General features: G+C 29.7%; 1 protein-coding gene across 1 annotated transcript; it reads left to right on the top strand.

The window, feature by feature from the left end:
* The first annotated feature begins 8,771 nt into the window (after positions 1 to 8,771).
* On the top strand, positions 8,772 to 11,523 carry LOC120276172. Its single transcript, XM_039282898.1, has 3 exons — positions 8,772 to 10,647; positions 11,108 to 11,224; positions 11,345 to 11,523. Exons 1-3 carry the CDS (start codon positions 8,772 to 8,774, stop codon positions 11,521 to 11,523), a joined length of 2,172 nt encoding a protein of 723 aa, XP_039138832.1.
* Positions 11,524 to 13,753: the final 2,230 nt, after the last annotated feature.

Genomic DNA, 13,753 nt, shown 5'->3' with positions numbered 1-13,753 from the left:
ATTGTAAATTATATCATTGGTTTTTCACTTACATAACTGTTTGTCACACTCCCATGCCTCTTTTTCTATCCATTTACCTTCTGTACTCCATACTATCTCTTTAAAATATTTTGTTATGAAATATAGGCAATTGTATTATTATATGATTATCTGATCTTTTGCTCTCTATTGCTTTTGAAACATTATCAACTTTTCAATTAGCAACCAAACTCAACATTGTCATACTAGAAGTACGCGTCATTTGATTTTTATATAAAATAATCCCCGCTGCGTATCCTGCAAGCAAATAACCTTTAAAAGTTGCATTCTATAGATATTGGATGTCTGAATCCATTTTCAACTTTATACTTTCTACCTGCAAAACAATTTCGATAATTAATTTCCAATATTAATAGTATAACTTATCTAAGATTAAATAAATATTTAAATCATAAATTTTTCACCAAGCCAAGTTTCAAAAAAGCTTCTAGATTTCCACTTGATGTACAATTCAGAAGAAAAATAATATACTCTTCCATGCCAATGTACCATAAAATCTCTATTCACATCAACTGGCCAACTCTCCGACTTTTAAATGCTTCATAAAAACTCTTGCAATTGAAAAAAAACCATTTTTTTTATTATTGAAAGAAATAATTATTTTTTAAAAATTCTATAAATGAATGAAATTACCATTGACGCAAAATTTGGATATCATGAAGGGATTTACAAGATGTTGAAACTATACATCCAAAGATTTCTTCAATTGCATTGAGAAATTTCTTCAGTAAAATCACTACAATATTTCTCTCCCATCCTAAGACAAACAAGAACATAATGATCACACATTTGAAAAACAAAAAGAAACAAAGCAAAAATTTATGGCAAGAAATATAAGGAAATATAGAGGAAAAATATAAACCTAGATCATGAAAGAAAAACAACTAGAGAGAATAAAGATTGGGGTGGAAGTGATGGTTTCTGACTCAAAAATCCTTTTTGTTTTGGCTAAAAATCAACTCAATTACACCTATAATAAAATAATTGTAATCGCTGGTATTTCTTTTCAAACAAATAGAATAAAAAAATAAAAACTTATAGAAAAAATGATAACTTATTTTTTTACCCACCAACATGCATTTTATAAAAGGGAAAAAAGTTTAAAAATCAATTTATATTTTTAAAATTAATTAATAAATAATTAATATAAATAAATAAATATTTGTTGACAAAAACATAAATACTATTTTACAATATATATATATATATATATAATTTTCATAAATGTTATGCAAACAATTTTCTCTTATTAATATTGATATAGTCTCTACACAAAAATATTTTTGGTTAGGTTGCTACATTGGTGACTTAAGACCAACAAATGGGAATATTATTGAGTTAAAAAATATATTTTTTTTATTTGAAAAAAAAAACTCCTGCTAAATAAGTATTAAAATATGACCAAAATGGGTTTTAAAGGATCAGACAAATAAATAAAGTTATTAAGTTTGTTAAATAAATATTAATACAAAGGACATTATGTAAAGGACAAGCAAATGCCAATTTTTGAAAAAAAAATGAAAAAGAGCACAGGCCTATCATTTATCAATCATGGATTCAATTATAGAACCCATTAATAATACTCATATTTCACCCTCAATTATATATAATAAATGAGATATATCATAATCTCTTATTAATTGAAATCATAAAAGATAATAACACATACCTTCTGATTAAATACTCAATATGACACATGCATGCAAGGACTACAAATTGAGGTATCCGCCAAAACAATGAAGGGGTAAGAAGAATTAGTGAATTGAGAGAGCGAGAGACACACACAAATAATTGGATTATTCAAGATACTTTTAAAAACTTAGCTTAAAAACATCACCCTTCCTCCCACTTTTCCTCTCCTACACCCCAATAATTGATCCTCCACATTAATATTTTAAAGCTCTGCTCTTAACATTGTCCTTGAATACAGACAAAGTAAGAAGTTATTATTTGGCTTAGTAATGATTTTAAATTCATGTAATATTTAAATGACCACTGTTAATAATCAAATAGTATGTGTTCTTTTGATGAATAAACAATAAGATGTAACCCTCCACTGCTAAGTTATATATATATATATATATATTGTAATAATAATGAAAATATTATGACCAAATGATTGACCAAACATGAAACAATAATGCTAATAAAATTAATCTGTATTGAATGTAGTTTTTTTTTTTTTTTTTTTGCATCAAATAATTAATTATGTTCTTTGAGAGGATTTGTTAAAATAATTTTATTTGGTTTTGAGATAATCTAGTAATACAAATATATAGAAATAATGATTAAATATATTCTATATATTCAAAATTTCACAATATCATTTCTTACTCAAAAGGATGTTAACAAAAATAATTTAAAATATTTTGAAAATGAATGTATGAAAAATGTCACAATTATCTATATTTTTTACTATAGTTTTTTCTTCTAAATTTTCTTGGTTTTCTCTAGACATATTTTGTTTTTATTTTATCAAATTTTTGTATTAAGTTTATTTTCCAATTATTTAATTGTTCTTTTTCTTCTTCTGATCCATTTTCTATAATTCTTAGCTTTTCTGTTAAATATTCTTCTACTTCATTAAGCCATATATATTTTTGATTTTTGATTTTATCTTTTAAGGTATATTGATTTAATTCTTCTAGAGGATAATATCTTATTTTGATTAATTCAATTTTATAATATTATGTTGTTTCAAGTAGATGTTTCATTTCATTTCTTGTTCATGAATAATTACGCTTTTACCTTTATTTTGTTCTTTCTTATTTTTTAGTTGTTCTTTCAAATTTTCTATTTCTTCTTCAAGAGTTTTAATTCTTTTTAATAATTGCTCAATTATTTCTTTATCTTGTCTAATTTTATTATTTGGTTTTCTATTTTTTGTTCTTCAAAAATAAAACCACATAAATCTGATACACATTTCCTACATAATGATAATTCACATTTTAAACATGTTACTCTATGTTTTGTTATGTGGAATTTATAACATTTATCACATTTGGGTTTATAATTTATCTTAAATGGTTCAAATTTATGTTCACATTTTTCAAAATTTTCAATTTGATTATATTGTTCCAATAGATATTTTGGATTTATATCTAGATTGTAAGTTTGTTTATTCATCTTATTTTAATCATCACAAATATTTATAGAATCATATTCATTTCTTAGTCTTGATCTATAATTCCATAGTATATTTTGCTCTTTTAAATATTCATCTTGATGAAGTTCTTTATATTTTATTTTTGTTGGTTTCCATAAAGATTTTCCATTTTCATCTTTTTCTTTTGATTTAAATTTTACTTCTATTAATGATTTTGCTTGATGATTAATTTGATCTCTTAGAGTTATATATCTTTTAACTCCTTTTAACCACATACATTGTTTTGCTTTTAATTCTTCTTTTAAGCTTTTATTTTCTTTTATTGTATATTTAATTGAATTATTTATTAAATCATCTATTAAGTTTATATCTGTTGAATCTATTAATCCTTTCATGTGTAACAGCTTTCAACAGACCTAAATTGTTCTTCAAGGGATTTTTTCCATTTTTCTAATCTGATTTTTCTTTGTTGATGTTCTAATGGGTATAATTCTTTTCTTGGTATATATTTTGTATTCCATATCCAATTTCCTTGATTATCATATTTTACTGTTGCTATTTCTATTAATATTTTTGAGCTTATTTTTTAAAATTCTTTCATTGTTACATAATCTTTTACACACATCAGCCAGATTGCTCTTCTATATTTTATTTGATCTGTTACAGATACACTTATACTTCCTAGATATTTTCTTAATGGTTTTAATTGTTCTTCTACTAATTCTGGATCTGTTACATACATTAACTCCATTTTATTCTTGAAGTTCTTCAATTTTTATTCCTTTGTTTCCCATCCTTACACTTTTACTTCCATCAATATTTTCATAGAATTCTGCATTACTTGGTCTATTTGATGTTGTTGGGATATCAATGGGTTGGATGTTCCATTCACGTCCTTCTAACATTTCTGATTTATAAAATTTTCCATCTATTCCTTTTAGTCCTTGATTTTCTAAAAATGATTTTGCTTTTTTATTTTCTAATTTTTCTTGTAATTGTTTAATTTCTTCTTCTAGGTCTTTGATTATTTTCAAAAATTGGTTTATGATTTCTTTATATAGCATGTTGTTTTACAGGTTTGTTTTATAAGGATTTTCTGTTTCTTCCAGAAAGAAATTTGGTCCTTCATTTCCACCAAAAATACTACATACATCACTATCATTTTCACTGTCATTACTGTCTATACTTACTATATCTATTTCATCATGCATTTTTAGATTTTGATACATATTAAGTCTTTCTTTATTTACTTGTGAATTTTTACATTCTCTTGCATAATGTCCTTCTATTCCACATAAATAACATTTACATTTTCCTGGTGGTTTATGTGTTTTAAATTTTTTAACATGATTTGGTTTAGGTCTTCCTTTTTTAAAGTATTGACTTCTTTTTAATCCTTTTTGTTTTTTCCATTCATTATTTAGGGTTGGTACATATATTTTATTACAATAACTATAATTTGAGATTTGTCTATTTGCTTCTGCTTCCAAACATTTATCTTTTAAATAATTAAATGTAAACATTATTGTTGGCCCTATTCCAGTTAAATTTTCATGTCCTTTTTCGATCCAATTTTTTAAAATAATATCTCCTAAAGGTTTAGGGAGTTTATTAAACCATTTTTTAGTTAATTCATTATTTGTGAATGCTCTTCCTGTTTTAGCTACTAATGTTATATATGCTTGACTAAATTGAACAATTTCACCAAAGGTTTGGATTTGGAGTATTTCTAAATCTCTGGCTGCCATATCTTGTAATAGTGTGTCTCCTCTAGATGGATTAGTTCCTAAGATAATTTGTCTAATTTGTCCTGTTACATTATATGGGTTATCAGCCATTTGTAGCATGTATTGATATTCTTCTGAATAATTAATTTTCCAACTATTTAGTAAATCTCTTGCAGTGGTTCCTAAAAGATTTTCAATAAAGTTTGTTGTTCCTATTGAGTCTAATGTATGGCGTATTCTTTCTAATGCATTTATGGCATCTGATTCCCATCTATCTATTAATTCTGGCCATTTTTGAGGATGAACTGTACTTAATACTAACATGCTTCCTTCATTATTTTGTTTAGGCATTGTTTTTATAACTTCTAAAGGATCTGGTTTTCCTTTATATGTTTTAAAATTTTGTTCATAATAATTGGTTGAATTGAAATTATGTTGGGATAGAAATTGTAAAGGTTGAGTTGTTCTGCTAGTTCTTTCAATTGTTGTTGGAGTTACTATTGTTCTAGTATTTGAACTTTCTGCTCTTTGATTATCTAAAATATTACTTGCTCTTGATTCTACATTCATCATTATTTCTTCTATATTGATTTCTTCTAATTGTCTTATCATTTCTTGATATTCTTCATCTTCTTCATTATTATTAATTTCTTCCATTATGTAGTTTTCTTCTGTTCTTATCTTTGTTGGATAGTTATATTTATCATATCTGCATTCTATTAGAAATTTTATATCATCAATATCTTCTGGTAATTCTTCAAAATCAATTGTCCAGTCATATCCTGGATATATTTTTTCTATTATTTCTTCCATTTTTTGCATCCATTTTTGTTTTTATGATTCTGTTAATATTAGACTGTCTATTATTTCACTAGATCCACAGAGCCGTCAGGTAGATGGGGACGTGGATGTTGGGGATGCTGTTCAACTTACTCCGGGATTCATCGGGGTGAAGTAACGGTTAGGGCAGAAGCTTAAAGAGTTAAAGGGAAAGAAGCATAAGCACAAATATTAATAAGAGAGAGATGTATGAACAAAGAAGGACTTCTTTATTTCATCGGAGTTATTGGAGGGATACAAAAGATGGGACTAAGGATGTAAGGATCTTCTCTTTTGATCTAAGGATGTGTGTTTTCCCTTACAACCCAAGGGGCCTTATATAAGCTCGAAGTCCTAACTATAGCTTAAAAGACACATACCTAATTGTCATGTAGCTAACATGACACTTACCAAACTTAACTATAGCTTACAAGACACATACCTAATTATCATGTAGTAAACATGACACTTACCAAACTTATTAATTACAAGCATGCTCTTCAACAGTAAAACTACTGTTGCTACAGTTACAAACCTATTTTACACACTAAAAAAAACAAACACCGACTCCTTTACATAATAAAAATAAACAACTCTGCTTCAGTCTACCAAAAGATGTTGGAGACTGACTCAGTGGAGGTTTCCTAGCTTTCCATCATGTTGGTTAAGTTTTCTTCAGCAATGTCTTCTAATCCTTTTGGAGAGTCAGCTGGACTTGGCATCATTAGTATATCTGCAGGAATGCTTAGTGTTGAATAATCCCCAAAACGATATTCTCTTGCCCATGAACAGACTTGCTTCATGTGAGATTCAGTGGCTGGCATCTGTGAGATAAGACTTGGAAAAAGACAGTACATAGGGAACATGTACTGATCGACATATATCTTCATGATCTTTGTTTCCAGCACCATTTGACATCTTTGGTTGTCAGCAATTGTGGGGCAAGTTCTCTTCCAATCAGTGGAGATTGCACATGCTCACCATAGCTTCATCTGTTTTTTGATATTTCCTGGAATGATCATGTCTTCTAGTCGAATAGGATTTATCCTTTCTTGCTCAGGTTTATGATGGCGAAGGAGAGTAATCTTGATATGATGTCGTGCTTAATCAGGATAACCTTCATCATAGCAAGGAGGGATTGAATTTAGTTCTAAATTAACATACCCGTCAATATGTTATCCAAGAGCTTTGAAGAATTTGTGTAGAAGATGTATTATCTGCCAGTATTCATTTAGGAAACTTGCTTGCTCTGGACTTGTAAGCATTATTTTGCACAGGTATCCATGTTTAAAGAGGTTGATAGCTTTTATTTGAACACCATTGACTTTTTGATCATGTCATTGGGACATATCTAAGGAACATTTGACTGCAGTGAATCCTTCTTCACATTGGCATCCAGAATCCTTGTGAGTTAGTTCTCTGAGAACATTTCCTGCTATTGCAAATCCTGCCGGGAGAATTTCTTCTTTTGCAAGTTGCCTCAGTATTTCTTGTTCAGAGATAAACTGGTTATACTGAGTTGCTATCACTTTTTTGAAAATAAGCTGTTTTACTTCTGCTATTGGTTCTGGGAACAGTTCAAATTTCTCTGTTCTTTGTTTTCTTTCTTTAATAAGAACTGTCTTCATTTCTTCAGCTTCTTTTGTAATTTGTTGTAGTTGGGCTTTGATCAGAATAATTTCTTCATTTTTGTTGGATATTTCAGCTTCTAATACTTTAATTTTTTTTTCTTGTTCTACCATGTAGTCAAGTGTTTGAGGTTTTAAAGAAAACTTTATATTTGATGATTCTGGTAAGGGCAGATGAGGTGGAGTTTGGGTTTTCTCATTTGTGTGATGAAAATATTTTGCTAGGGAATGAAATAAAGCAGTGTTATCAAACCCGGACCGGCCCGGCGGTTCGACCGGTCGACCCGGTGACCCGGTGACTAAACCGGTCCGGGTCTCTAATTAGACCGGACATGTAATCAACCCGGTGTGACCCGGTGTGACCCGGTGTGACCCAGCCAAACCCGGTGACCCGGCCGGGTTTCAATGACCCGGGCGGGTTAATGCTTGTTTATAAAATGACATTTTCATCCTTTAATTTTTGTATTGTTTTTTATATGTTGGAGGGTAAAGATGTAATTTTATTTAAATGAACCCTAAAATGAAAATCAAAACTTGAGACTTGAGAGTTGAGAGAGCACACCGCTGTCAGGAGGGCTGGATCTCCCAAAGTGTGACATTGCTCTGCTCCATCTACGATCTTACACCGCTCCGTTTGATCGGTAACCACCAGTGCCGCTGCTCCTTCTCCCGGGTTGCCACTGCTCTGTCTGCCACCATTCCTGATTTCTAGCGAAAGGTGTGCTCTGAAATCTTGATTGTGTTTCCATTTGTGATTTTGTCTTCTAGCAACTTATATTCTCTGATTGTTGTTTATCTGTTTGTGTTGGTATCAGTTATGCTTATGAATTCTTCATTTGAATTGTTCTCTGATTGTGATTGTATTTGATTGTGCTGAATTGGTTGAAAAGTCAAAAGTGTATGAATTATTATTCTATTATCATTGGGTGATGATTTTTTTTCATCTTTTTTAATGTTAAACAAATGCAATGATTCATCCATGGATTCCATGCAATTAGGAGTCTCTGAGTGGATTTGGAAATCATTGTTTTACAAATTAATTAATTTATTCATTCTATTTTCAGTCATGCATGTGCTATTAAATGCCATTTCTTTTTCTTGTTGCAATCGGTGGATTGTCAAATGTCATTTCCAATTTCTATCATGATTTTACAATAAATGTGAATGAATAACCTTAGCAAAAATTTCTTAAGCTTCTTTATATAGAATTTCAATTAAATATCTTGGTAATGATTCATATTTTCAATTTCACATAGAATATGTTACTAATCAGTAGGATTCTTTCTTTTGGTAGTGCGGCAGTGAGTGTGTGCAGGTGTTTGAGTTTGATTTTTCTTCTATCTCACCATGTCATGAGACTCACAATTCTATGGAATATGTCAATATACATAGCTATATTAAATTATAATGATGTTGTTCATATTTTTATTTTATGAGTTTTTACTTTTTAGGATGGAGTCAAGTACTACACCACAAAGTGATACACCTACATCAAATACAACACCACAATCCACTCAAGATTCTTCCGTAAACACAAGTTCTAAAAGGGGAAAGACGGACCCGGCTTGGGGGCATTGTAAAATCATTGATACAATTGGAGCAACAAAAGGAAAGATAATGTGTTTATATTGTAACAAAGTGTTTGGAGGTGGTGGGATCAATAGATTTAAGCAACATTTAGCTGGGATTAAGGGTGATGTAGAAGGATGCAAGAAAGTACGCCCTGATGTTCGTTATGAAATGCAAAAAAGCATTGAAAATCATACAGAAAAAAGAAGAAAGACACAAGAGTTGTTGGCGGGGCAAGATCTACATGGTCCAAGCATGAAAGACTATGAAGAGCAATTTTACTCACAATGTGATGATATTGAAGAAATTCCACCAAGTAATACTCCCGGATTCAAGGTGAAAGGGGCTTCTAGTTCTAAAAGAGGAAGTAATGACAAAATGAGCTCAACAAATAAAGAAAAAAAATACATGGGCATTGGGGATTATTTAATGCCTAGAACTACTAAAGGAGCACAACCAACACTTAAGAGTGTGTTGCAAAGTAAAGAGGCTATTGATAGATGTGATCTTGCTATCTCTAAATGGATGATTGATGCTTCTATTCCCTTTAATGCAGTTAATTCTGTATACTTCCAACCTATGATCGACGTAGTGGCAAGTATAGGAGCTGGTTATAAAGGCCCTAATTTTCATGCTACTCGTGGCTATTTGCTAGCAAAGAATGTGGAGGAGACAAAAAAATATGTTAATAGCTATCAACAAACATGGAAAGAAACAGGCTGCACTATTATGGCTGATGGTTGGACAGATCAATGCAGAAGGACTTTAATTAATTTTTTGGTATATTGTCCAAGAGGTACTGTGTTCCTAAAGTCTATTGATGCTTCAGATGTCTCAAAAACAGCAGATTTGTTGTATAAATTATTCAGAGATGTTGTATTATTTGTCGGTGCAGAGAATGTGGTTCACATGGTTACTGATAATGCAGCAAATTATGTAGCAGCAGGAAGGTTATTAGAACAAGAATTTCCAACACTTTATTGGTCTCCTTGTGCAGCTCATTGCATAAATTTGATGTTGCAAGATATTGGAAAGTTGGATGAAGTATGCAATATTGTTGATCATGCTTCTAAAATCACAAAATACATATACAATCATTGTTTTGCTTTGCATTTAATGAGAAAGCATACAAATGTGAAAGAAATACTTCGTCCTGCACCAACTCGTTTTGCAACCAACTTTATTGCCTTACAAAGTATTTTGTCACAAAAAGATGCTATTCAAGCTATGGTGACATCAAAAGAGTGGACTACATCTGCATATGCCAAGGAAAGAGCTGGAAAAAAATTTGTTGATCATGTTTTGGATTCTAGCTTTTGGAAAGAATGTGTTGTGATTGTCAAAGTCACTGAGCCTCTTGTGCGTGTTTTACGCATTGTTGATGGTGATGATAGACCTGCTATGGGTTTCATATACGAGGCTATTAACAAAGCTAGAGAAGAAATGCGTAAGAGATTTCAAAGGAGGAAGAAAAGGGTTGAGCCTTATTTAAAGATTGTTGATTCTCGATGGGATAGGCAATTGCACAAAAATCTTCATGCTGCTGGTTATTGGTTGAATCCAAGATTCCAGTACAACAACCAAGAGATGGAAAACCACAAGCATACTATATCTGGACTTTTAGATGTCATTGAAAGGTATTCTAATGAAAATTCTGATTTGAGATCTAAGTTGACAAGTGAGATGAAGTTTTTTAGAACAGCTCAGGGAGACTTTGGACGAAGGTCAGCCATATCCGATCGTAATTTGATGGCACCAGGTATAAGCTCCTTCATGATCTCATCATTTATGGTTGTATATTTTTATTGTGTATACTCGTATACTCAAGTTAAATGTTATATCTTATTTTTCAGATGAGTGGTGGTTATGTTATGGGACTTCTACACCAAACTTACAAAAAAATTAGCAATTCGTGTTTTTAAGTCAAACTTGCGGTTCTTCAGGGTTGTGAGCGAAATTGGAGCATATTTGAGCATATCCACTCAAAGAAAAAGGAATAGATTAGAACATCAAAGGTTGAATGATCTTGTATATGTGCATTATAATTTGCGACTTCAACAAAGGTGCAATTCGTAAATTATGCTTGTTTACCACTATTATTGGTATCAACTATCATGTTTTAATTTTGTAATGTTAGCAATGATCATGAAAACTAATCAAATGTTTTTGTTAGGAATCATTTGAAAGGTCGCAATTTTTGATACTCTTAATTTTTGAAGACTTTGATGAAATTGGAGATTGGGTGCTTGAAGAAGAGCCTAACATTTTATCAAGCTCCGAATTAGAGGATTTCACTCAACATCTTGCTTCTTGTGATATTAACATTCAAGATAATGGTATATTGTTTTGAATTTACAATTAGATAAATTTGATTAGCAGATATTAATCTTGTTATCCATAAATAAAATTACATAATACATATGGAGTTTAAAGTTTAAACTTTTGATATAATGCAGATGATTTGAATATGGATGCAATTTTTAATGAATATGATGATGATGACATGATGAGAATCATGAGACAAATGGCATTGAAGCAAATCTTGGAACCAATTCTATTTCTCCTTTTCCTTGGCCACCGATGGATTGAATATATGTTGATGTTTAGTTCAAAATTTTCTTATGCATTGGATTAGATTTGACTTGATGTTAAATTACAAAAATTTGAACTTGTGTTATGGATAGTTTGATGTTGAGTGTGGTTTGAATTTTGAAACTTTGGTGGTTTGAACTTTGAAGTTTTGTAACTTTTGTTATGTATTGGATTGAGTTGGTTTGATTAAATTTGAAATTTCACTATGGATTCATATGATATTATGTTGTGTTTTGTTATGTATGGAATATTTGAATGAGTTTGATATTAGGTTGAGTCTGTTATGTCATGTAGAGCTTGAATTTTGAAATTTTATTATGTATCGGTTTTAACTTTTATGCTTGTCATGTATTTTTACAATTTATTTTTGTCCCTTCAAATTATTTATTTGATAACAAATAATAAATAAATGTTATATATTATTATAGAATTAAAAACTAATTTATAATTTTAAAAATAATATTTAAAAATAATTTTATTAACCCGGCATTGACCCGAATGACCCGGCGGTTGAACCAGTTGACCCGAGACCCGAAGCCTAGACCGGGTCGATGTCCGGGCCGGTTTTGATAACATTGAAATAAAGAGATAAGAGTTTTTGGGTCAAGTTTATTGGCCCAAAGGTTGTCAAGAATAATTTGTTGAGGAAGATTGAGGTTTGCTTGTGTTCTAAATTTTAGAGTAGAGTTTGAAGGAAAGATTGGGAGGTTTAATTGAGATTCAAGAGAGGATGATTGATTGTAGAAATTTTTTCCTGCCATTTCTGCAAAAAATAAGTTTGTCAGTTAAATAGATTTTCATGCTTTTGCATGTGTTGAAGATATGATCTTTCATGCTTTAGCATGTATTGGGGTATAAAGATAGCCAGGTTTTCACCATAAAAAGAGACGCTTATGGACCTACTGTTTTTGTAGCCATAGCTCTTTTTATTCGGATGAACAAACCTTTGTCTGTTTATTTCTTTTTGGGACTTGGTTACATAGTTCCCACAATTAAAGAAAACGCAAATAAACCTGCTGGCTTTGCAGTCACAGTTTTCTCTAATGCGAATGGACAAACTATGGGGTAATATTCTAATTATATGTGTTAATCACATTTTTAAGAATAATAAAGATTTATGAGACCTTTATCAGAGAGAGATAAACAGAGATTAAACTCTTGTTTGTAAACATGGAAAGCTTATGGTTTCTTGTATTATTTCTTTAATATTATTTTCATTATTTTTCTTAATCATCGGAAGTATTTTCTTCTTCTTGTTCATGAATAATTATGCTTTTACCTTTATTTTTTTCTTTCTTATTTTTTTAGTTGTTCTTTCAAATTTTCTATTTCTTCTTCAAGAGTTTTAATTCTTTTTAATAATTGCTCAATTATTTCTTTATCTTGTCTAATTTTATTATTTGGTTTTTCTTATTTTTGTTCTTCAAAAATAAAACCACATAAATCTGATACACATTTCCTACATAATGATAATTCACATTTTAAACATGTTACTCTATGTTTTGTTATGTAGAATTTATAACATTTATCACATTTGGGTTTATAATTTATCTTAAATGGTTCAAATTTATGTTCACATTTTTCAAAATTTTCAATTTGATTGTATTGTTCCAATAGATATTTTGGATTTATATCTAGATTGTAAGTTTGTTTATTCATCTTATTTTAATCATCACAAATATTTATAGAATCATATTCATTTCTTAGTCTTGATCTATAATTCCATAGTCTATTTTGCTCTTTTAAATATTTATCTTGATGAAGTTCTTTATATTTTTATTTTTTTGTTGGTTTCCATAAAAGATTTTTCCATTTTCATCTTTTTTTCTTTTTGATTTAAATTTTTACTTCTATTAATGATTCTCGCTTGATGATTAATTTGATCTCTTAGAGTTATATATCTTTTTAACTCCTTTTTAACCACATACATTGTTTTGCTTTTTAATTCTTCTTTTTAAGCTTTTTATTTTTCTTTTTATTGTATATTTAATTGAATTATTTATTAAATCATCTATTAAGTTTATATCTGTGAATCTATTAATCCTTTCATGTGCAAACTGACTTTTCAATAGCACCTAAATTGTTCTTCAAGGGATTTTTTCCATTTTTCTAATCTGATTTTTCTTTGTTGATGTTCTAATGGGTATAATTCTTTTCTTGGTATATATTTTGTATTCCATATCCAATTTCTTTGATTATCATATTTTACTGTTGTTGTTTCTATTAATATTTCTGAGCTTATTTTATAAAATTCTTTCATTGTTACATAATCT

This window comes from Dioscorea cayenensis, chromosome 14 (assembly GCF_009730915.1).
Source record: "Dioscorea cayenensis subsp. rotundata cultivar TDr96_F1 chromosome 14, TDr96_F1_v2_PseudoChromosome.rev07_lg8_w22 25.fasta, whole genome shotgun sequence".
NCBI classification, from domain to species: domain Eukaryota; kingdom Viridiplantae; phylum Streptophyta; class Magnoliopsida; order Dioscoreales; family Dioscoreaceae; genus Dioscorea; species Dioscorea cayenensis.
This window is presented reverse-complemented; position numbering and strand designations above follow the sequence as displayed.

What these genes read in the sequence shown, in the direction of transcription:
- LOC120276172 (XM_039282898.1), top strand. Translation starts at nt 8,772, where the DNA reads ATGGAGTCAAGTACTACACCACAAAGTGATACACCTACATCAAATACA. An exon ending in TCGTAATTTGATGGCACCAG is followed by an intron (nt 10,648 to 11,107) that starts GTATAAGCTCCT and finishes TAATTTTTGAAG; the next exon opens with ACTTTGATGAAATTGGAGAT. An exon ending in TATTAACATTCAAGATAATG is followed by an intron (nt 11,225 to 11,344) that starts GTATATTGTTTT and finishes GATATAATGCAG; the next exon opens with ATGATTTGAATATGGATGCA.